At 41.5% G+C, this 25943-nt stretch overlaps 1 protein-coding gene across 5 annotated transcripts in view; it reads right to left on the bottom strand.

Annotated features, from left to right (window-relative positions):
• The window catches only part of DHRS3 (dehydrogenase/reductase 3), a 46016-nt gene that overhangs the window by 14688 nt on the left and 5385 nt on the right, over positions 1–25943 (bottom strand). The window contains exons 3-5 of one of the 5 annotated variants that reach the window (XM_068658894.1): positions 21364–21515; positions 19995–20072; positions 17350–17838 (exon numbers count right to left, since the gene is read on the bottom strand). In XM_068658894.1, the coding sequence (XP_068514995.1) occupies positions 17350–17544 (195 nt within the window). In that variant the 5' untranslated portion in view covers positions 17545–17838; positions 19995–20072; positions 21364–21515. Of the gene's footprint in view, positions 1–17090; positions 17115–17349; positions 18443–19994; positions 20073–21363; positions 21516–25943 lie in introns of those variants that run through there. The other 4 variants (XM_068658895.1, XM_068658893.1, XM_068658896.1 and 1 more) reach the window with 4 other exon arrangements.

Genomic DNA, 25943 nt, shown 5'->3' with positions numbered 1-25943 from the left:
AAGCCACTCAACTAAACAGCTTAAGAGTCGGATCACTCGTGTTCTCAATGCCACTGAACAACAAGTTTTGCTTGCTGTTGAGCAGATGAATGGTTGTGGGGCTGGGGCTGGTTTGCTCTGGCCTGCACACTCCAGCTCTGTGCTGTTGACATTTCGCTTCCCTTTACACGCATTGCATCCTTTGCTCAGCCAACATCAAAAAAGCTATGGTTTACCTTTATCCTGCCCTACTTAGGATTTGAGGGCTCTGCATTTGTAAGGAGTCTAAACAGCAGTTTAAGAAAAGGTCTATTTTAGTAGGAAGCAGTTTAAAAACATGGACGCGGGTTTAAGAGTCCACTCCGTGTCCCCGTTCCTTTTTAATTTTAAGCTGGCAGTAAGCGTGTCTTGACTGGAGGCTTAGTCCTGGGCAGAATGAGTCTTACAGACACAGAAGTTCCTGTCTGGGAGGGAGAAAAATGCAGAGGTATAAAGGAGAAGAGACACAGCACTGCTTATTGCACACAGCCTGTCAGGACATCGCACAGTCACCCATTTACGGTAATTTAATGGTGGATGGAGGAATATTTAATCTGTGCCTTGGAGAAGTTCTTGGACAGATAGCTTTCCGCCCTGGAAAGAATCCAGCCACCATTTCTTCTCCCCCTTCATCTCGTCACCCTCTCCTGCCTGCCCCTCCCTGCCGCCCCAGACACGCTCTCCTTTCAAAAAGTTACTGACCAGAAAATTGGGGAGGGCAGTGGCCCAGCGAGGCGGCTAATCCCTGCTGCGGCCGGCCCGCTGCGAGCCTCCTGCCCTGCTCTTACCTCCGGCTGACCCCGGCTGGCAGTCGGGGCGGCAGGTGGAGTGTGAAAGCCATCGCCCCCGTGCCAGGCTGCCAGCAAGAGGCGGCCCGAGCAGGGCAGGAGTCTTCCCACCACTGGGCATGCGAAGTAAGAGATTTATGGTGCCTGAGGACCTTAACGCACCTTCCCCTTCGCTACCCCGAGAGCAGCTAGCGGCTGTGACAGCGCGGTTTACTGCGGAGTTTCCCAGGATTTATTCAGGAGCAGATTTTGCAAAACAAAACTTATCTCTTTATCTTCTCCCCTCTGGCAAGTCAGAGCAATCCTTATCTGGCCTCAGGAAAATCATTTCAGCCAGAGTGGCAGGCTTGTAGACGCTGCACCCTCTGCTCCCAGAGGACTCGTTTAACTCTGGGCTTAATCTGCTAATGAGACATGCCCTGAGGTCAGAGGGGAGCCAAAAGGAAGGTGTCAGCTGCTGCTGGACTAAGGCAAGACTTTCTAACAGAGGCCAGCGCTGGCTACATGCCAAAACCCCCAAACCTGGCCACAGGTTTCAATCCTTACCTTTCACCAAAAAGGAAGTCTGCAGGAGTTATGCTTTTGACCGCCACAGAATCAGATAAGGCCACTAATTTATATACACAGGTCTCAACTGAAGCTGTTATCAACCCTAATATGCTCGTGTGTTCTGTACTCCTAGAGTCTCAGGTATTTTATTAGCGCACGAGATGAAGTAAGAGTTAATTTTATCTCATTTACAAGGCTATTTCACTTGTTTGGTCCAATCTTACTGCTGGCGTAAGTCAAGAACAACAGCAGAGGAATGTTGCCCTCTAACATCTTCAATTAATTTGGCACGGTGTCTTCAGCAGACCCGCTGGGCTGGACTTTGCACCTCCAGTGAACTAGACCAGTGCTGGAAGGTGTCCCACAACAAAAGCTGTTCTGAAACTGAGCGTGTGCCACTTCTTGACGCTCGGGATTATCAGGACTGTATTTTAGAACAGAGTTGTTCACCACAGGTCTTTTCAAACACAGCAACAAGCATAGTGATTAGGAGATATAACCCCCAACCAAAAGCGTCTGCAGTTCTCGAATCATGAAGCAATTGTCTGTATCAGCTTGCAGGCACTGAAAGATGAAAGTGTTGCAGAGAGACAGAAGTGCCCTTCCTGCCTGATCTCATTACTGCTGCCTGCACTAATCAACCACTGCTCCTTGCCACAGATCAGCAGATAGGAAGTACTGGCTAGGTCAACACATTTCGTTCCCTTTCAACCTCCTTCCTAGGCCAGGGAAACAGAAGTTGCTCTGTTGACTTGGTATCTGTAATTGCACAGACCTTTGTTCAAACGAATGCCTTTCTGCATCCAACACCGACAGCTCCTGCGTACTTTTAGGAAGTACAAAGTGTAGATAATCCACTGAACTATGTCAGTTTTATCCCCGTGTATTTACAAAGCCTGTGTACTAACTCACGGTTGGTCCTCCCAAGACGTGCATTCCGGTGTATTCCATAATTCTGGCAGGATTTTGTGCAGCATGAGCACAGGAGGCTAAATCCCACAGCCTCAAAAGTGCTGCTGTGTTCTGCTTGTCAATGGCATAAGGGTTTTCTCCTCCACCCCTTCCCCTCTCTTGCCCCCAGGGCAAAGTCAGACAAGTTATTTCAGGAGTCCTTCATGGGAGAGGCATGCTAAAGACAGATTACTGAAAGAGTGAAAGGTGTGGCTGTTCAGTGGGAAAAGCCAATCTTTGCTTTAGAAAGGAAAAAAAGAACCTTTTGATGCCTGAAGTAGGTCAAAATACTTAACCCAGCTCCTTAGTGACACTTGTATAAAAATAAGCAAACAAAGCAGGCCAGTGGCAAAATTTTCTCAATTCCCACAGTGGAAAGCGAATATCAAAGCCGCAAGGGACTGGCATAAGAAAGATTACAGGTAAGCACGGCGGTATCAGAAGAGTAAGCCCGTTTAACTAGTTTACAGACAAGCATTTCTAGATTAGTATTTACAAGTTATAAAGATATCAGACTATAGTAATTTAATTTAAATTTAACCCTGCCAACAACACACAGTCTTTATTATAAACTGCTTTGAGTTAAGGCCAGGAGTAACATAGAATAATGAGGATAAAATTTAGATCCACAGAGACTTCAGAAGGAGACTAAAAAAGTGAATTCCAGTTCCTTCAGTCTAGAGTCAGAACTTTTATTACTTTATATTTTGACTTAGCACTCAATGGGATTAACATCATTCCCCTAAGCAATGTCAATTTCAACTGTACCCCAGTCACCCCTTTCTCTTCCTCCGCAGGAAGCAAAGCAGCACCTAAAAAGTCACAGAAAAATATGTAAACACCTGTCTCCTATTCAGCAGAGGCCTTCCTTGGAAAGAGAAGTTTTCATAATCTGTCTGCAAACAGGCATTTAAGACCAGCTCCTTCTAAAGAAGTGAACAAATGCCTACTGTTCTCACACTCAGGACTATTTAAGGACAGGTGGCCCCATGCTGACTTTTTTCCAGTGGTTTTTCCAATTGCTTTCGTCTGCAACATGAACTGCGTCTCCAGACTGCCTTGGGAGCAACACTTCTCAGCTCTGCAGTACAGAGCAGTTGAGGAAGGGGAAGGGTTAGGGTTGTTTGCAAGAAGAGGTCACGCAGGAGTCAGCCTTTACAATCCTATTAACGCTGGGACAGGGTCAAACGGAGTGCACGTTCCAACAAAAGCACCAAGTGGCCACAAGCTGTCACCCTGCAAAGGTTCATGGAGGCATTTGGGGGGGGAAAAACGACAGATTTTTAATGGTGAATGTCTGCCACACCATGTGTTAGAACCGGCCTCTGCTCCAGGGAACCAAAGCACACAAAGAAATATCCAGCAATAAAATCCTCTGGCTGCAAAGCAGAAAGAAGTGGCACATCTGGGGGCTGCAGAGAGGGGCAAGGTTTTAAAAGTTATGCGTTTGAGCTAAGGCTTTACAGATAGCTACCAACAGAACACAAGGCTCTGTCCTGTGAAAATACCAAGCCTGCTGCCGCCTCCAGTCGCCTGGCATGCCACCCCTATAATCCAGGTTCATATAAAAATGTCCGCAGAGACCGCAGGAAATTGTGGGAAGGGTAAACACGCAGGTGCAGAAAGCCCTTTTGTACCGCAAGGACAGCAGACAGGATGAAGCGACAGGAAGTCAGTAAATGACATTTCAAAGGAAAAAAAGAAATTTCTAAGTCTGCTTGACAAAAATGCCACGGTCTGCTGTTTCCATGCTTTCCGTCCAAAATTCTGCATTATTATTCGTACTTACTGCATATAACTCTCAGGGTAAAGAGTTCTTCACATGTGGCAGGTCTAACGTGCACGTAATACAGTTAACCATTTACAAAGCTGTGTTGGCACTGAAGGGGAAGAGTGTTTGTTTTTGTAAAGTCAAAAACAACCAGAAGTTTGGAGGACAGGGAAGGGTTGTAAGTAAGGGACGTGCAGTTAAGAACTTGGATCCAATTCAGTATTATTTCCACCACCTTGACTGGGTGAAAGTAATTCCTCAAATTGCCCGGTTCAATCAACAGCCGACCGAAAGGTCTGCTACCTCTTAACTAACACATTGGAAAAAAATAAGACCTAACACAGATTTATGGAAAACAAGAATTATAGAGCTACAAACTGGGGGCCAACAGAACTGGATCATTTTTTAAAGAGTATGCCTTTATGTTTGGGAAATGATTTCTATTCTATAATGGATTGCCAAATCTTGAAGTGTTTCAGCTTCTAGTGCAGAAAGTTGGCTGCTGCATCACCACCACCTTTGAAACTGCACTCAGACTCCCAGGGCCAGTCCCTGGATCGGTTACACTTGAACACCACCTCAGAGAGTACAAAAAGTTAGCTTTAATTCAGAGCATCTGCTCCAGAACACTGCTGGATGAAGTGGAGGGACGTTTACTCCACATTGTTCAGCAGTTCTGTGATGTGTCATTGTGGTCCTCTAACAAGCAAAGGGACTTTGTATTTTGCTGTGCTGTCACATTAACAGAATCCCAGAAAATAAAGTGGACAAAATGGTAAATGGATTGGAAGCTCTGATGGACAAGGAAAGCCACACAGAATGTTTAAAACCAGAAGAAGACACAGCTGGACAGAAAATCCCAGCTCTTGTATGAATATCACTGAAAAGAAAGACTTGGGGAAGTTTTTGAAGTTATTAAACTTAAGGAATGCTTGCCATGAAAACAGACATTGAAACCTACGGATGAATAACATTTCTTATGCCGTCATTATAAACTATCCTCCAGAAAGGCCTAAAATGTGCTCCAGGTCATCCGCATGCATAACATGATGCAGCTTGACTGAAAAAATAATTTCTCCCATAAGGCTACAGGAGAAGTACTGGGAGTTAAAATACCTACATTAAACCCATTTATAATCAGGATGCTAGGAACAGCTCCAGACAAGCTCCCCTACAAGTCTCCTTTCTTTGTCTCCAAAAAAAAAGACAGTTGTTACCATTTCAAAACTATACAAAAGCTGTCAAAAGGATTATAAGTACTTATTATTCAAAGAAATATGGGCTACTGCTTAGAAGAAAGCTCAGTAATTAAACGCTTAACTGGTTTCCCATCTTTTTCTGTATGTTCCAAAATGTTATTTTTTAATGGTGCCTGTTGCTATGCAACAGGGCAGAATTTCTAAAATCTTCTCATCTGTTGTTTCTGTTGGCTGTTATCAGGATCCATTTAACTCTCTCAGCCTATTAAGCCCAGGAAGATGGGAACCAGCAGGTTATAAGCTCCCAGGGCATGCATCCCCCACAGGGGTGCACAGTGGTTCAAGGGGTCTTTCACTGGCGATACCAATCCCCTCAATCCACAGCAAAGATGAAGGAGCAGTTACCCTGCTTATAAGAAGAACATGAAAACCAGCACAGCTCTAGCTAAATAAATGGGATCTAAATATAGAATCAAAATTCACGATAATTACTTCTACCCAGAACTGATCAAAGCAACTCTGATCAGACTTCTCTACAACGACGAGTATTAAATTAAAGGGGCTGGTCAGGCAATCCCAAACCAAGCTCTAGCATATTAACAAGTTACTGCTCCCTCGAAGTTTCCGTCCTTTGGATTTGCTTGCCTGTCGGATGCATTTTTTTTAGGCTACTGCAATGCAAAATAAAGTTAATTCACTTGAACTTGGACATAAAATCAATTAAACTACGAAAGAATGAGATAAGCTTTACTTTCCAGTAAAATACACTACACAAATTAACCTGGCTGGTGACTAAGGGGTCAATGATGTAATAGGGAGGTGCGATAACCCCTCAGTGTGTTCCAACTCAACCGCAAGCAGAGCTCTGTGCTCCTAAGGGTTTTCTACCCACCAACAGCCTACAGAGCACAGAGGATCTGCAAACTATTTCTATGAAGTATCTGAAATGTAACCCTAAAAAACAGCCCGATATGGAGCAGACAGACAAACATGCCCCATAGAATGATCCTTACTTCCACTGCAAAATATTTAGAGGCACACAAAAAGAATACACTAATTGGATGAACTGACCGCAAAGGACTGATCTGCAGGAGTGGTGACTGACAGCACTCTCCAGGCCCATCAGTGAGAGATCTGGAAGGTTTGTCACTGCTGAGATTGCACTTACAAGTCTAAAGCCTGAAGCAAATAACCAGACTTTGCCAAAATCTGTGCATCAAAAGCAAACAGAAGGATTTTAACTGTTTTTCTGGATTTTAGTGACTGAAGAAGCCATCCTCACTTCAGGTATTGCAGAATAATTCATCCTAATTGTACTGACTCCCTTTGAAATGGATCTTTTTCATTCTATAACGAGCAATCTGATTATTTAGTTGCACTGAATTTTAATGACAATATGATGTACCGTTCTTGTCACATAATTTCAGTGGCTAAGAATTTCCTATTTTTCATTTCCCCTCTTAACTCAGACAGGAAGAGGAACTAAAATTGCCTTACAGAAGTAGAATGCTTTTCTAAATCTCTGATTCTGCAAAAATGCTGGCCTAAAATAAGATAATGTCAGTGGCCAAACCCATCAGCACAGCACTTCCTCTGTGTGAGTGGTAAACAAGTGCAATGATGTCAGGAGGAGCTGGCTGACCCACTGCTGAACTCGGGCTGCAAAGCGATGCAAGGTGCCAGATCGCTGCGCGCAGGCTTACCCACACACACATACACACGCGTGCACAGGAGCACAGGAGGTGTCAACAGAGCAATCTGCAATGGTTACATGTCAGCTAGGGAAAGGAAACCCCAAAACACAAACCAATCCACAAAAAACATCCCCCTTTCAAAACAAAACCCAACTCCTTCGATGGCCAAGCTTTTTGCTTGCAGAGAGGCAAACCTCTTGCTGCCATGAAGCACACATTCAAACACAAATACAATCCAGACAATCTCTAAAGCGCCCAGCTTAAAATCAGACACCAAGCAACACAAGGAACACTCCAAAGCATTGCACAATCAGCGTATCTCAAAACCCAACTCAAACAGCTCACTTCAGGGAGACAGGACTCCCGTGTGTCCCAAGAGTCTTGGAAACGTTCTTACATCACTTCTGACAGCTCGCTGTGGTCAGAGCCAGCCCTGGTCTCTTACTGCTTTGGGAAAGAAGTATTTGTACCAGCTGGATGTCTTTAATATTCTGCCTGGAAGCATGACCTCTTTAAGGCAGTAAGCTGAGTTGCGTCCTCACTGGTAAGTTTGTTTCAGGAGGTAGGACACAGGGAATTTGAGTTTGCAGTCGATGTAAATCCAAGCTGCTAAAAGGTGACCTCGGGATTTCCTGTTCCCTCTCCAAACGACAACAGCCAAGTCTCTCCCAGTGCATGTGCTGATCACAGAGATGAGGTGGCTCTGTTTACTACTAGCAAGGGGATTAAAATGACAGATCTAGGACAAACACCAATTTAATCTTCACATAGAAAATATCTGATTGTCTGCTTTTGTTATTGTTGATCTCTTCTTCTTTAAGGGCAACGACAGATGAACTGTGCAGTGTCTTTCCAACAACATTTTCCACTTACAAGAATTTATTTTAAGTCTTGTAACATTTGAAGTTTTCCTTAAGAGTCCAGCACAAAACGTTAAATGATTATCTAAGAATTTCTGCTTTCATTTGAAGTGGTGCAAGCTTGTCCACTCCAAAGATATGAAGAAAATCTCGAAAATGTACCCAGAAATTCAAAGGGCAAATAGAATGAACAAACAATTCCAATTGCTTAAAACCTCACACCTCTTCAAGCAATACATCACGATTTCTTAGTACCTCAGGATTTCTTAACTTAGGCCTAGCAACACAGAAGAGCTTTGCTGCAAGATGAAGCTTCAGGGAACACTGAAATAAGATTTTGTTCAGTGTCTGCAATGCTCATTTTCTGATCCAAGCTGGCACTCAGAGGAACTTCGCTAGCAGCTTCAGTGCAGGGCTGACAGGGAAAGAGGAATTCTCTAGAAGACAAATGCTCCCTATCGACACAACTGGTGCAAGCTGATGTCTGTGCTGGCAGGAAAACTAACCGAATGAGAAGTGAGGCTTGAACTCCACTTGCACCTATTTTAAAAGGTGCAAAAATTTTAAAATTCTCATTTACATACAGGATGAAATGTATCAGCCAGCTCATACCGAACACCACCCCACCTTTATATAGACTCTTTCTTGTGGCTAGAAACATGCCAGACTACAGAATAATCACAGTCCCGAATCTATCCAGGCATTATTTTTATAACAACTCAACTATGTATAATTTTAAGTTGTTTAAGTGCACTCAAAGGTACGTCTGACACTGATTATATACTGAGAGGCAGGTTTATCTCACAGTCACAATGTTAAGGACTAACTGACTTCAGCAGCGCTGCATTTCTGCTTTCAAACACCACTTTATTGAGTATCGACACATTTCCTCAGGCAGTGTCAGACAACAGAAATCTCCACGTTAATCAAAATAAGTGAGCTCTGTAGCACTGTGTTCAGTACATTGTAGCTAAGAAGGTGGCAATGTAAGAGTGGCTGTCCCCAGCATCCTTTCATAATTATGCATAGTTTATGGCTAAACTAATAGCATGAGCAATTTAAATTAGTTACAAAGTCTGCCAAGGTACTCATCTATTCTCAAGTCTGTTAATTAGAATCAATTTTATCCCTGCTGGGATAAAGGACAAGCAACATGTATTTGACCCTTTCCCACTGGCGTCAGTGTGATCAGCCAACGCATCTGGCAGTGCCTGGCTCTGACCTGTTCAACTGCTCAGCACATTGACGTGACGCTTTGAAGAAGAGAGTCTGGGCCCAGCTAAGAAGATATTTCTAAAAATTATGTATGTGGGGCTAAGTTTCTGCTCATGGCTTCGGTAGCATGCTGTAAATCAGCAGGTTCCTGGCATACTGGCATTGTACATGCTCTCTTTGAATGCTGCTGATCTGCTTGAGGAATGGTGATCAAAATATAGTCAGAGTTTTCCAGCTTCCTTCTTCATTCATATTTTACTAACCACTACACATTCTCATCCCAAATGTCCCAGTCAGGACAGGTTTCCATAGCAGGGTAAAAAAAACAAAAACAAAAACATGAGATCTTTGATTCCTTCTAGACATTGCAGTCATAACGCTTTAAAATGTATGCAGGGCTTAAGGTCATTTTCTTAAAGCAAATTGCTGTACTGGACTAATTAGACATTAGCTCAACAGCATGTTTAACTCATTTTATAATGCAGTAAAAACTATCTATATATGTTAGTGCTTTAGATGGAAATAGTTCTACAAATCTGAGTCAACTTTTTCCTAGTGTGTGCCAGACTTATGACATAAATGCAACAGAAATACACAGCAGCACACTTACAAGAGATGGAAACACACAAAGAAAGTAGGGATGACCCTCTCAGAAGTAAGATGAAAATCAGACTAATAACATCTCGTCAGCCCTGAAATTCAAAACGCAGCATTTTTCTTTTCTTCAATTCAAGTAAGACTAAGATTGTATACCTGGTTTATGGCTTTCACCACCTCAACTCTCATTTCAAATGTCACTGCCTCTTCTCCGAGCTTTCCATCTTTAACGTTTTATGTTCACTTTGAAGGCCACTATCCCCATGTTAGCAACCACCCTCCACTTAGCCTCAGAGCTCCTGCTGCCACCTTTACCTCCCACCAGTACATTTTCAAAAATCATTTGTTTTCTACTGCATTGTCTACACCTCAAAAGTGTCCTAAGTGCCTGCACCTCTGCAAACATTACCCCAAACACTCCACTGTTGCTAGGCTAATCCCACCTTAAAACCTCTGCTGCTGTGATGCTTCTCCAAAAGCTTAAAAATGGTTAAATGAGTGGTGCTGAAATCACTTGCTTAAAAAAACAAACAAATAAACAACAAAAAAAAACCCACTTCAGTACAGACTTCTGCATTTGTATGAAGCTGTTTGCCTTTTGGTTTATACCTACATTGTAAATTTCTTACAGCACTGTCACAGTCCCTTTATTTTGTGGGAATTTTCATTTAACTATCTTGATCCCAATCCTTAAGCACTTTAAAAAGTGGTGGATTTGGGTATGATAACATAGCACAGTCTCGCTAGGACAGTATTTCCACATGACATCACTGCATCCTGATGTGAGATGACAAGCTGTTACTCTGCCAGTTCCTCCTCTTGTTAGCATTATTTATTCTCCTTACAGCATGCTCAGTAACAAAAGACAGGTATGTTCTAAACCATAAACTAAAACAGCTCCAGTCAGAACGCTGCTGATGAATGAATGATGTCTGCGAAGACATCAACAGATCTGATATCTGATAAATTCTGGCTGTGCTTGCCAACGGAGACACTTATTCAGCATGTTATTCAAACTGCTGGCCTTGGCACCGGTACACATAACAGGCTTAATGCCATCTAAGCCTGGGATCTTGAAACAAGAGTTCTTCTGCCCATCCTTAAGTTCAGTCAACAAGGAAGTGAGCTGCCAACAGGAAGCCGTTAAATAAAATTGCTGTCAGTACATAATCTTTACAGAAAGAAAGCTGTTCTAGAGAATATAAAAGTAATTCAATCAAATGTGTACTCTCACAGTTTACCAAAAGCTCTAAATTAATATATTATTTTGCATGACATGGGAAAACGTTCACTCCCCAATTCTTTTCACATACTTCTGGTTACTTGTAAGTTATGACAGGCTATAATAATTCACTGTATGATTAAGTTCTTAAATTTAAATAAGATTAAAGGAACCATTAAAATTTATGTGAAACTGTTTGGTTCATATGTTATTTATTTTTTTCCAAACTACACACACAACAGGAGAAATTAATTACTCAGAACCTCAGATCTGCACTATAGGTAGATGTTCTCTTTCTACTAAAATAGCTACTAAATAGAAAAATAAATCCCTTTGATGCACAATCTTTTGCTCTTTGAGACATGTCAGAATGTTATTTCCGTATTTGTGCAGCCAGAACTCCTACAACAAAATTCATCAAATACATGGAATTTCTGCCATTCTGGTATCTGCACAGGGCATAAAAAAGATTCAGTATGTGGACAGCTGCTCTGTTGACAACATTGTCTTAGCACTGGTACCTAAAAATATACATGTAAATTTTACAGTAAGAGTTTTTTCAAATTATGATACACCAGGCCAATTAAACATCTATTTGTGCAGTAGATTTGCATGCTGCAACTGCATTGGGTAAGGTACATCAAGGACTGTGTTCATTTCTTTAATAAAAATACTGAATTCATGACACCTTTAAAATGATGTTAGATCATGGCACCTGTCAAAAACAAATACATGGTGATTAATCACAGGCTATAGAAAACCGGTTCCTCTCAGCTGTGTAATTTTGTTATTTTAAATCAGCTCCTTTCCGTATAACAGAACTGATCTCCACTGAGGTGGCCAGGTCAGGTCTGTTCATGTTCTGAACTGAGAGTGGGTTGCAAGATACACGTCAGAGATTACTGGTAGAATGCAAGCGTCGTCTTGAGGACTGGCTCAGCCACGGTGGAATTCAAAAATGACAGACAGCAAGTAGGAGGACTCCCTTACTGAATTTACTCCTGCACATATCAGAAATTATACTCCTATGTACATGACAAAAGAAAAGTTTTCTTGTTTGGAGCACTACAGCCTCTCTAGGTGGAACTCCATTGCAGATAACAGATAAAAATTCCCAAGCATGAAGAATTTGATGTCATGTTCTTCTTTCTGTGAGAGCTAACATTCAAACAGATTAGTAAAGCATTTGACACGTTCTGAAAGTGAAATCAGAGATGAACAATTGAGAACGACCAATAACTGGAGAAGTATTTAAGATTAAGAACTCTAAAATCCATGTGAAATACTAAAAAGCTTTTATCCTACACCTTAAAAAAAGGTCACAGATCTGAATTACTTTTAGCATCAATCTCAGTATTTCACCCTCACTTTGTAATCAGTATTACTTTCATTTCCAACTACAGTTACAATGCAGCTAATCTTTTAAAATATACCATCGGTATACGTTACAAAAAACTTTTTAAAAAGTATATACTAATTAATACAAAGCAGGACAATGCTAAGTCAACATGATTCATAAAGACTGACGTAAAATATTCATAGAACTATAGATGCGGCTTGAGCAGACAATGCGAGAGGTACATACCATTGTAGAAAAGGATTTCAAAGTTTGCCAGATTTTCCATTACTGGGCATGCCAGGCTAAATTCTAAGACTTTGTGCCATCTTCCTGCAATACTCTCCTCTTAGTCAGAATTTATAGCCTAAAAGCTCATTCAGCTAAAACCCTCCAATTATAAATGGCTCTCAAGCACCTGAAATTTCTATGAGGTTTTCAGTTGGGTTGAATTTAGTAGAACACAGAAGAAAACCCACTCCAGTCTTCCCTGCAGTAGTGCCAGCTTTGTGCAGCTCTCATCCCTTCCTCGGAGCTCCTTCCTCTTTTGATTTATTCCCATCCCAACTGCAACTGCACTGAAAGAGGTTAACCCATTCAAATTGCAAGGGGTCTTCCTAAATAAAGATATTAAGGTTTGACTTTAAAAATGTTGCGTAAGTAATGACAGAATGAACAGCCGGGATTTCAGGAGGTGAGTTGTAGCCTGATCAACACCAGGAGTGATATAAACCATATATTTATATACACACACACACGCATATATCCCAAAATAAGCACTATGGTGTTGCGTTTGTGTCATTCTGCAGCTGCCCACCACATTGTCATCCTGTTAGAAGTACCTTGCAGACTTGCAAACATAACTGTCTAGACTCCCGTGCTGACAGAGCGAGGTCATGGCTATCAAGCAGTACATTCCATGCAAGAGCAAAGTTTCCGTTTCTTGTTTTTGTTGGTGATACTAACCCCTTGCCATCTAGTAAGGGCTCTTGTCTGTCCTGATATTCCAGACTGCTTACCTCATCCACTGCTCAAGCATGCAAGCACTTTGAGCCTTCTAGTCTTCTGCAATACAGGAAGTGAACATCCAGAGAACAAAACAGGGAAAGGAGAGATCTTTCCGTGTATTTACCAGGTCAGTTCTTGAACACTGTTGAATATGGAGAACTCTCAGCAAGGTTAATAGAAGTGTTAGATTCTCCTCTGCAGAAGCTTAAGCTACCAGAAGGATAGGGCTGCCCCATCCACCTGGTATTTTGGAGACATCTCTTGTCAAAACACCCTTGATTCATCAAAAAGGCAAACAAATCACGGCTGGAGGAAAAAAAATAAAGCAAAACTAGGAGGACAAAATATACATACTTTGGAAGAAACTGAGATCACAGAAATGATCACAAGAAATAGTAGGAAAGCACTGCTGAGATTGCTTGTAGATACGCTACTGAAGATCCATATTGCTTATTGCTAAGCCCAGAACATAAGGTGTAACTAAAAAGACTAATGAAAATCAATGGCATTTGGCCATTCCCCCCACAGGAAAGGCCAAAGATACTCTTCCAAAGTCACTGCCAGATAACCTTGAACACTAAAATATATACTAGAGTTGGGGAATGTGTTTCTATCTTACAATTACATCTCCTTTCAGTACATTTTATTAGATTTTGGTAACATTTAATAACAAAGAATGCCTAAGAACCAAGCATCTCTTTCCTGTTCAGTCAGACCTCAAATTAAACCATCTGTGAACAAAATAAGTTAAATTTACTAGGAAAAAATTTTAGACATCAAGGAAATGCCCTAAAAAAAGAACTGACAATGAGCAAGACATACAAATGACATACAAAAGACATACAAATCAAAACTTCATCACTGGAGATCATCAAAAACAGGGCTGACAGATCTCTGGCAAGGGCACTGTAATAGAAAATGCTGTAGGCGAAGCAAATGGCATAGAGGAACCCCAGAAGCATTTTCCAACTCTAACCATCAGTGAATGAACCCATTCAGCCCCTACATCCCTCTGACTACTCACATCTGTAACAGGCTGTTCTTCCATATAACAAACATTGTTCAAAGGGCCCTGTCCTCCCAATATTAACTCAGTTATACAGTATGTTCTTTGCAAGATACCGTTAATGTTTGGAAGAGGATTTTTATTTCACAGGCATTATTGACCTGAATGGGAATGATCTAATGATTAAAGTCTCTCATTTCCTAAAAATTGCTGGTAGCCTTAGCTGAAGAAACATACTTCTATAACTGAAGAGACAACTAACACTGCTGTGTCTCTTTTTTGGCAATTTCATCGGAAAGGCCAATGAACAGCAATGAGAAAAGATACACCACTTAAGGAAACGTCTCCTAGACATTTCTCTCTTCAGGTCTTATTTGAGGCACAGTGGCAGAGCAATGGAGTTAAAGAATGGGGGTGGAGAACGGGAACCAGGGTGGATTTACATGATCATGCCCAAGAGACTTCTTGTCTGCTGGCTTAAGAATTTTAGTCTCCATGCTCATCTGTCAAGCTGAAGACACACTATTTCCATTCGCCTAAACCCTTTTCTGATTTATTTCTTGACATCTTCAGAGCTTTAACTGCAAGATCAAATTTTACACTTAAAAAGTTGCAGATGTGACAATTCTTAATCCTCATGAAATACAACACTTGTCATCTTACGTAAAAACTGCTCAGATACATCTAATTCGTGATTAACAAAACAAGCTTCTGAAAAGAAAGATAGAGCAAGGTGAAATCTAATCCAGCCTAATTATCAGAGGAAATTTCATATGCTAACAGTCTCAACTAACCCATCTTTCAGAAGATTCTAATCTCAAAAATATGGTTGTATATCGCCGCCTACCTCCAAAACTCCGCCACTATGTCTGTGTGCGCAAGCGCTGTGATAACTTTTTCAAGATATACTGCACACCCACTATTAGAATCTGAATTTAAGTTACTGTCTTCATTCACCTGTAGGCAACACTATGCATGGCCTCCGAATTTTGCGCCTTGGTGGAAGCATTTTTCCAAGCATGGAATATTGTGAATATACTGACCGACAATCAGAATCTGTTACAAAATATTATGATCAATAATTCAAGATTTACATGTAATTATAAAACAGCTAACTGTATAAAAAGGCAAGAGAAAAATAGAATAATTAATTCTCAAAAGCCTCATTGAAAAATGACTTGCTAGCCACTTCAAGTCTTTCTCAGTTCTTTTCGATTGTCTAAGGCAAAGCAAAAAATCAAAGATTAATGCCAAACAGAGGGCTTGCATTCTGCACGGAGACTGCAATAGACACAGAAAGTCAGGGTTGAGCACAGAAGGCAGAAAAGCAGTGAAACTTCGGAGCAAAGGGAATGGAAACAACCACACTGAAGTAAAATTGTCATTGAAGATGTTGAGGAAGAAAAAGATAAGCCTACTTCACCGTTGCTAGAAAGATGTGCCACTTCCAAAGTACCAGAGAGGATCACAACTTGTTGAGTACCACATTTGGCTCACAGGATAGCCATGGTTTAACTGAAAGGAGAATCTAATTCAAGTTCAGTAAGAGCAAAAAGTGAAACACCTTGATGACAGGCATGGAAAAAAACACCACCAATGACAAAAAAAAAAAAAAAGAAGTTGTAAACAGTAACTAGCAACCATGCAGCATTTCATAACACCATGAGAAAAGTACAAAGCTTCCCAAGAATAATTCTCTTGTTTATTCTTTCCTTCTAAGATACGTAAGGATTGTAGAGATACGACATGCAAATGAACTACAGTCTGTATCGGTTTACAGATCCTCATCCTCAGCTCACTAGCTCCTCTTGGCCCATGTCAGTTAGGGCTGACTACCATTGTTCAGCTTGCAGCCGAGCTGTAGCTAAGCAGCTCCTGAATTAGCTGGAGAAATGGTGGCACTTCAATACCTCAGCTTAGCATAGCAACCAACCGGGCTAAATAAATAAATAATGAAGCACGGTATTCTACCAGATAATGTAAATACACTTTCAGCAAATTGCTGGGGTCCAAAGGTCAGTCAACTTGTTTGTTCTGTCTCCAAGAATTTGTAAATCTCAACATGATGTTTAAACACAAGCATATACAAACATCAAAGTTCAATACTGACATATTTTACGCCTCAAAGTTGTACACCAGAACAGCTCCATACAGAAACCACATATAGAAAACCACAGTGCATGGATAAGGAAGTGACAAAACAGTACCCTAAACTAAATGACTATTTTTCTTTAAATATTCCCCCATTCTGTATTTTTCTTCTGCTTTATTCTGTATTTGCTTCCATTCATCCTCTCTCACGTGCTGTAGTATTTATGCAGCTGTCTAATTTCACATGATTCCTCCATTCCGTTACCCCTATATGAGGGTAAAGATGAAACTTGAAAACTCAAACCTTGTTTCAGGGTATGTTTATTTATTTATTATTGCCGATTGATTCATGCGTATGGGGACACCTGTAGTTATGAAAGCACAACGCTTCAAGGTGAATGGCAGTTCCTGAGGTACAGAACGGGCATGCCAGCTGCACTGACATTTCTAGGCTGCAGCACAGACTGGGTTCTCCCAGCCCTCTCCTTTCCTAAAGGAAACGTGCGAACAAACTCCCAGCTCACACTCACGCTGTGCTTTTCTTCCTCGCTGGGCCAGCATTCACCTTACCTTTGAACAGCTCGGGGCTGGCAGCAAGCAAAAACAGAAGGGACTGCAGAAAGCACTTTGCACGTGGCAAACCACTGGGGTGCAGCTCAACTCCTCTCCCCCCGTTCCCCAAAGCGGACACCCCCCGGGACGGGCAGCAGGGCCCTCCCCGTGCCCCCCTCCGGCCGGTGGGCAAGCTGCAAGGGGGGGACCCCGCGCGGGGGCCCCCTTCTCACCTTCCCGTTTTCTTAGCCGAGGTGTGGCGAGCCAGGATGCAGAGGAGGAGGAGGAGGAGTGGGCGACTCGGTGAAACACGAGGCTCGGCAGCGCTACACCCAGCGCCCCACTTCTCCCCTCTCAGTCCGTTTGAACGCGATCCCGGCTGGCCCCCCCCCCGAGGTGGGGGGCACGGGCTGCAGCCCCCGGGCCGGAGGCTCCCCAGCAGAGCAGCAGGTGGCCGCTCGCTTCCCCCAGCCCCTTCGGGTGGATGCTCACCTTCCTGGCTCCTCGCCTCGCGAACTCCCTGGCCAGGTGGCGGCCGATGCCCCGGCCCCCGCCGGTGATGAGCACGCTCTCCCCGGACAGGTCCCGGAGCTTGGGCGGCAGCACCGCGCACACGGCAGCTTTCACCACCAAATAAACCATCTGCACGGGGAAAAGCAGCAAAGCGCCCAGCCATTTCCAAATCATCCTCTTCTTCCAGGCAAGCCAGGAAGGCAAAATTCTCTTCCAACCCTTCACAGAACCAAGTTAAGAGAGAAAGAAAACCACTACCCTTCATGCACCCCCGGGTGGGTGACAAGTCTTCGGCCCCCTTCCGAAACGTGGGGGGCAACGGATTCTTGGACTGGAAAAATCCTTCTCTTCCCCTAAAAAATCGGGGTAGGAGCAGAACAGTGCAGAAGACCGAGTCACTCCCCTGCTTCTTGATCGCTGTCCTTTGGGGTTGTCACACGCAGGTAGCACGGTTTCCTCGCTGTGTAACTGGAAGACAGTTTTTTTTTTCTTTTTTTAATTAAAAAGAAAAAAAGAAAGTAAAATTAAAAGTAACCATACATCCCTCCGTTTCAAAGGCTGTCACAAAAATCCAGTATCCAAGCGGAAGGTTTTTTTTATACTTGGAAAAATAAAATAAAGCAGCCTATGTCTCCAAATTTCAGCCTGCGGTGCCTTCCAGGCAGCTCATTTCTATTCTTAGACTCAGGAAATTGCTTAAATAAGACAGAATTGCCAGGACTTTCTTTTTAAGAAAGGGTCTATTCAGGGTAAGGTTGTTGTTTTTGGTTTAATATCTATAAATATCTCCAGACGTCCTGTCCCGAGCCGGTCGCAGAGGGCGAGCTGATAACCGCCTCCCTCTGCCCCCTCTGCCGGGTTTGGCACTCGGGGAGCACAGAGCAGGAATTACGCCGTGCACTGCTTCAGCGCTGGCTCTTACTCATTTCTCCCTATTGCTCTCTCTGCCTATCACAGCCGCCGCGCCGGGGAGGTTTTATACCCCATTAAGCCTGATTGACAGTTAAAGTGTCGGGGAGATTTCACTACTGTTCCTGTGACTGGCTGGCTGTGCTCTCCCCTCCCCCAGCGCGGGCTCGGAGCCGCCACACGGCGCCCGCAGCCGGCGGGCAGGAGCTGGGGCTGGGGTCGGGGCCGGCTGTGGGTCGGAGCGGCTGTGGGTTGGGGTCAGGGTGGCTTTGGGACGGTTTTGGGACGGGGCTGGATGAGGTCGGGGCCGGCTGCGGCCGCAGCCCGCGCCCGCCTCTGACAGGAACCTCCTCTGTTCCTCCCTGACAGGAACGCGGCAGAGCAGGGTGCTGGGCTCTGACGGGAGCACAGGAGGGGGGGGGGGAAACAACAACAACAACAAAAAGTTTCAGGAGCGGTCAGGGTTAAGGCTGAGTTCAAAGGAGCCATCTGTGCCTTGCGAGCTCCGGGAGAGAACTGCTTGCCCAGGTTAAGTTGGTGTTGATGGGAAAAGTTATTGCAGCCCGAGAGTGTTGGGCTGAGTCCAGCCCAGGCTGATAATCATCAACATCTATTACCACTGAAGCAGTGTTTCTACGGACTGCATGACAACTCATGGGTTTTCCAAGCTGGAAGATGCTTACGTTACTGAAAACTGGTGATTGGTACCTTCAGTAGCGGGGCAATGAACAAAGCAGGCTCCGGCCGAAGCAGGGAGTCGTGCTTTCTCACATCAAAGGGTGTTTTTCTGCTCTCCTTTTCCAAGACTTTTGTCCAGATATGAGGGCATAGTTGCAACACAAGGTCTCCACAGCACTTTAAAACTATGTTGTAACAGGAGAAAGGGCAAAGCGTGTTGCAACCAGGTCCCCCGACTCGTTTGTTTGCACTGTTAGGCATTAGGTAGGTAGGTGAGTTATATATTTAGCTGTCCTGCTTAACCTTTTCTCAGGAGGATTTAAGTGCACGTTTGAACTGAGAGCTGCTCACTCCACAGTTACAGGTTGTGGCAGCAATCAGAAATAGTCTGAGATGTCTAGATGTCAGGATGTCAGAAGATGTTCAAAGATGTCAAACCTCACATTGCTGTCATCTCAGTCGTGCTGGGAAGAGCTTTGTTTTTATGACTGAATATGTTACTAAGGTGCCCAAATTAATCCAATCCCACGTTACTTCAGGTCTGAATCTATATCCACTATCCTGGGAAGCCATCTAGTGGTAAAAACTAGAATTACTGAAGGATGACAAGTGAAAGATCCTCAAACTTTTATCTATAATTGCTAAAGGACCACTGCAATGGAAGAGTGCGAGTCTAAGCATCTCTATATAGGCAGCAAAGTCATATTACTCGACCAAGAGAAGAGAGTTAGGAAGCTAAATCCCTTTGGAAATAAATTATTTTTATGTTTCAGAATAAAACATTTTTGAAATGGTCATAGTTCAAAGTGGCCATGTAACAGAGAGTTCAAGGGTTGTTTGGTAACAAAAATAAGAACAACTGAGTTTTTGGTGCTACCTACATTCAAAACTCATCTCATACCTGGTTCTTTTAACACATAATATGAGCAATATCATAATCTCTGGAATTTCAGCTCTGTTGAAACTTCCACATAAGTTTTCAGAAATGGAAAAAAAAAAAAAAAAAAGAGAGAGAGAGAAACTTGCACAGTTCTTACCTTTAAATGCCAGTTTACCTTATATGAAGTAAGCCACAGGACTATCAGAGCATCATCCTAGCGTCAGGAGAGAGGTTTCTGGAGAGAAGAAATTGAACCATTCGAACTGGAAACTGCAAGTCTGTACAGATTTTCAGGATCAGGTGGTGTTCCCTAACTTAGCTGCATCTGAAATAACCAGAGCTGTGAGAATTTCCATTGCCGCTTGGCAGCATTTAGCACCTCTGTGTGTTTTTACAGTAATACCTTTAGAAAGGGAGCTGGGGGAGGCACCTGGCATTACAATTTTCCTCTCAGTCCAAAAGCTCTGAAGGGGAGAGAGAAATTACACAGAGAGCCTAGTGTCTGGTTTAAACAGGAATGACTCAGTGTCTGGACTGGTAACAAATATAACAACTTTCTGGTATGAAAATAAGAAGCAGCCTTAAAAATGAAGGGATATGAAGTTTGAGAAAGTATGTTTGATTTTTTGATTCCTGAGACCATTAACTTTATTTTTTCTGCATAAATTTCCACAAATACATTTTAAATAGAAAAGTCAGCAATATTACACCATAGGACTATGTTCAGATTAAACAAAAAAATTATTAATATCAAACATTTGTGGGTTCTTTGATGCCAAGGGGACTAGTCTTCTAAATATTTATTTCACATATCTGTTTCCTGCTTTGAATAATATTCTAAAATGTATCAGAGGTGTTGTTATTATTATTATTTTCATTCATTAGGATTTTGGTTTATTGAGCTATGTGAAAAGTTGCTCTGACATTTGGAGTTGGACTAAAAAGACAAATCTAAATATTTAATGTTAAGTATTTTCCTAACCTGACCTTAAAATTTCAGTGAACAATGAACTATTTTACTTGTTTACTACTTTACCTCAGATTTACCTCGACCAGAAGTTTCTACATTACACAAGTGCACAAGAGCATGAAACAAAAGCAGACTTATAGTAAAACTGAAGTTACTGCATCTCACCTGTAATTTATATGGTGAAAAGTATATGCAAGTCATTTAAAAATTCACCTAACTGAAAAATCAGGAAGCTTGAAATTGTACATGTACTGAGAACAGCTGAGGTTTGTCCACTTCAACTGCAGTTCTGTTCTGAAAAGTGGCAAAAATTTAGTATGCTGGGATTTCACGTGATTTTTGTACAGTAATCATTAAACTCCTGTTTGGTGAGAGATCTTTTTTCCAAACTGTCACCTTTCCGAATCTACCATATGCTTTTGTTCAAGAATTTCAGTTCTGTTGATGAAACTTTACAAACGTATAGTTAGGTTTCAAACCTAACTTCAGCTAGGTTTGATTATTCAAATTGCATTCAGTAAATGTCTACAGGTGCAAACAGACACTCGGTACATACCTTTGTTGATGGAAACGAGGACCTGTCACATTGCAGCAGTGGTTCCTAGTTGTAATTTTGTAAAGTTGTAATTTTAAAGTTCAAAGTGAATCCCTTCCATGTTCTTACTCAGAAGTCCTTAACCAGTGCACTGGAGCATTCAGGAAGCAGGCCTGTTAATTTTGTAAAATTGGATCAGTTAGTGCTATCACTTGCAACTCCAGTTTGCAACAAGAGCGAGAAGGCAGTCATGTTAACACCTCATAGTGGTAACTCATTCAGTTTTTCCTTCTGCTTGTCTGTATATATTTCTGGGTTTGTACTTCTTAACAGAAGTGTTAAAGTGTTAGGCTTTAATATAGTTTTACTAATCTATTGTGAATAAACAGGCTTGAATTTGAATCATACCTGAATGAGTAATTCTTAGGACAAAAGCTAAAAAGATGCATTTATGTTTTCTGAATATTTAACCACAATAGTGCCTAACTGCAATAGCACCAGTGTATATTTACTAACACTCTCAGTGAGTCATAGAAACATACTTTTTTCTAACTTGCTGAGTTGTGAAGGAATAAAAAGCAGTGAAAAAGCAACTTTTAGCTCCAAAACAAGTTGATGCATGCTGTATGCATATCATTTGCATAACAAAGGTCCATTTTTGCAGAACAAAATTTTCTGACTCTATATAGAGGCTCAGATAGAGTGTTTGGATGCTTATGATGCTCTTGACTTTGCATCTATATGGGTAGGACTCTACACATGTTTACAGAGCCTTTGCAGCCCAGTTCCTAGTGAACTTGGAAGTAAGTTTATGCACATGAAGTTGCTAAACTGTAAGAACTTTCGAAAGGAAAAGGAGTTGGAAATTAAAAGCATGTTCAAGACATGTTTGAAAGCCATTTGGGCTACTGTTTCTGTGTTTTCACTTAAACGTATATGTGTATATATATATATATGTATATATATAGTACATTGGTAACCAGATGTGAAAACCTCAGAACACAGTGCATCACTGTTGCACAATGGAAAATCTGTGTTCCTAGAGTGTCTAGTAGTACCAGTTTTTTTACATCAGTGCAGGGTTCTTGAGCACTGACAATCTATCATGGTCACAGATTAAAACTAAGCCTCCTTTAAAAAACTGAAAACCCTTTGCCAAGCTGATCTGGTTTTTGTTACACGAAGTACTGCTGTCAGATTTGGATAAATCAAGAGCTATATTTTTGTGCTTCTTGATTTCATTCTTCCCTTGAGTTCACATTTTCCATTTGGAATGTGTCCCAGTGGTTCTATGATTTCACACTGTCCTTCTATATGCTATTAAGTATTAAAAGTCTGATACTGTTGCCTTGTAAGTGGAGTTTTGCCATGGACTAGGCTCAAAGGGACCAGGTTTCTGTTTAGCTTCCAGACTTGACAGAAAACAGTCTGTGTTCAGCCTTGTGTGAAAAGCTACGTTGGGATGTCTTACTGCTTTCCCTGGGTCTCACAACAAATCAGTATAGCAAATAAATACCTTACCGAGTGATTCTAAGTTCTAGATGACATAACCTTTCCAAATTCAGTATGTATGAAAACTGTCTTTATAAGTAGAACAGTGTTTTCAAAGCGCATGTAGGTGTTGCCAGGAATTCAGACAAAAGGATGCAAAATCAAGTAATTTCTGTCAATTGCTTAATTATTTTCTTATGTTAGATTTTATAATTTGTAATAATTGCCCTTCTTTTTTCTTACTTATCTTTAATTAGGAGCCAGTTTGGGTCAATTTGTTAGCCTGCTTCTTCATATGAAAGACAGAACGAGAAATATCACGTTAATAGGAATGGAGTGGCTACCTTGTGTTAAACTGGTTAACTCATCTAACGTTCTCTTTAGTACATTTACCTCACCTTTAGGTCACACAGAATTTGCTGTGCCTTCTGATTACTTCCTCAGACCTGACAAAACCTCTAAGACACACAAGGGAGGCAGAAGAATTAAGCCCGTAAGGCTGTCAAAATTAGAGAAGGAGTTTATTATTTCAAGAGTCTGAACTGGAATCTTACTAAATCAACGTGACAGAGATTTTGACAAAAACAGAACAGTAGGTTAATTCTTGTAATGGTTTTGCACTGGAAGCTTGTAAACTAGCTTAGGAAAAAAATCCCTAGGTAAAATGCTCCCTGAATCTTTACTAACAATGCCTTCTTTAAAAGAATTCATTACATCCAGCTATAATTTCTTTTCAGAGCTAGTGGTTCACTAGTACATATGAAGGAGAAAAAATTCAAGTCTTCTGTGACAAGTTTCTTCGAACTTGACAGTTCTGAAAAGAAGCTAAAAGGAGGAGTGTTAGGAAGAGAAAGCTGTGTCAGCAGCAAACTTTTTTGAGTGTTGGGAGGTGGGAATGGATCAGCTTTAGTATATGAATTGATGTGGGGGTAAGATCACATTATAAATCAGATTATGGAAAAATAAGATCTCTAGAGAGATTCAGCTGGGCTAAGGCAGAAGGCACACAACCCAAGCCATTCTTTATGCTGATTTGAACAAGGGTCAGCTGGACTTTTAAAAAAGTATCTGGAAATTTCAAGAACTTTACCCACTGTTAGCAGAAAGCCAATTTGCTCATTCTTGCTGAATCACTGCCATTACCCTGCAAATTGGTATCACTAATATTGTTAAGCAAAGAGCAGTTTTGCAGGCATGCTCTGGAACAAATGATACATGAAGTAAACAACACAGGGCTTCCAAAGGCCAAATGAACCTTCAACTCCTTTATATTTCCTTCTGCATTTTTAAATGCATTTTATCTGTCCTGATGTGTGAAAGTGCAAGTTATTACAACTCTCTTTAGGACAGTGAGCATTAGCTGATTCTTTGGAGGAAGAAAGATCAGTTATAACTGTAGGATGCACAGATCCAGATGCTTCCTAGCAGCTGACCTCTAAAATAAACTGGAAGAGATGCTTTTTTCAGAACAATCATCCCTGTCCTCCAATTACATTGTCCAACAACATTTGATCAAAAACAAATCCCTAAACCAACATGCCCCAGAGTCCAAGAACCTCTTTTTATAGGACTCCTACTGCTCCTCCAATATCTCATGAGATGGTTGGTTGCTGATCTGACAGTCCTGACATCATAGAAAAAATACATGTATAGTGGGAGCTCCCAAGTGATTTTGAAGAAGGTAGTTCGTATTTTGACATCTAGTATTTAGGAGGAGAAACTGGGATATTCTATACTCTTCTCAGATGATGATATCAGTGGAGTGTTTAAATCCACCACAAAATGAATTAAAAATGAATAAATGGAGATGAAATATCTATATGGGGACATTTGGAACTTAAAACCTATTCATTTCAGGATGGATTACCTAAAATCTTTAAATCCCAACCTATATATTCCTTCCCAGAAATAAAAGTATGAAAAGAAATAAAACCTTATTTTTTTCTTTTGTTTGTCTTTGTTGTTTTTTAAAAAAATAATTAAAGTTGCCATATCCCCACAGGTTTGATGGCTAAGAAGATAGGGGGGATTCAGTCAAGTGTGCTGCACTTCACAGTGGCGGAAGGGATCAATGATTCCCCAGCTTAGTCAAATAATGTGAGTCAGAAAAGATGGAAAAAGATGCATACTGTGATCATGTTCCAGTCATGCTGAGCTAAGCTGAGGGTAGTATGATATAACTTTCTTATATGGATTTCTAATGCTTAACACCTTTTTTAGGGTTTTGAACCACATAATTGAATCAGGTGTGCTTGCTGAATTCCACTGAAGATAACAATTAGATCTGTTCTCTTAAGAATCCAGTCAGCTCACTCGTATCATCTGGTAGTTTATCTCTTATGACTCAGGCTGTTTCCTGCCATTCCGCATGGCTTCAGCCTACTGACTAATCCACATTAAAGTGTATCACTATTTCCTCTAAGTAGAGGCATATTTTGTATAAATGGGATTTTTTTCTTAGTAGATATATTTCATATGCTTTTTTCATGGTTTAAGAAAAGCTAGAAACAACTCACCTTTTTCAGTTAAGAACCCACATTTTGAGTGAGTACCGCTACAGGTTTGTTAGCCAAACCCAAAATCTTATGGCTCATAAGTAGGAGTATTTCTCTTCTACAACCATGATTACAAGCTTTCATAAGGGTTTTAAATGGGAATATCTATGAGATTATTGGATATAAAGGAATATTTCAGAGTGTTTTGGAGATAAGCATGGATTCTATTGATTGCGTCAAGCTGAGCTCATGATTGCTTTTTACTTTTACCCAAAAATGTTTGTGCAGTCACATGGTGCACAGAAGTACATGAAGCTGTACCTAGTCACTCATTCCTTTGTTATTATCACCTCTATATGCACAAGCATGTGGCTAGCCATACGGTCTAATCACAGCCTAAATTATAGCACAGGATAATGTAGAGTTGTCTTGGCAGAAAAATAGCAAGCTATTAAGTTGTTTATTGTCGGTATATTAAAGACATCAAAATCTTTGCTTTGGAATGCACCAAAAAAAGAGCGTTAGAGCTGAAGCTCTCCAAGTGAAATTTTCTTTCTCATTTCCCTCTCATATTACTGGACCTTCGGTAAGCCAAGACCGTTGCTGCACGCTTAG

The sequence above is a fragment of the Anas acuta genome, chromosome 22 (assembly GCF_963932015.1).
Source record: "Anas acuta chromosome 22, bAnaAcu1.1, whole genome shotgun sequence".
Classification (NCBI taxonomy): Eukaryota; Metazoa; Chordata; class Aves; order Anseriformes; family Anatidae; genus Anas; species Anas acuta.
The sequence above is the reverse complement of the archived record's forward strand: the minus strand, read 5'-3'. Positions and strand labels throughout refer to the sequence as shown.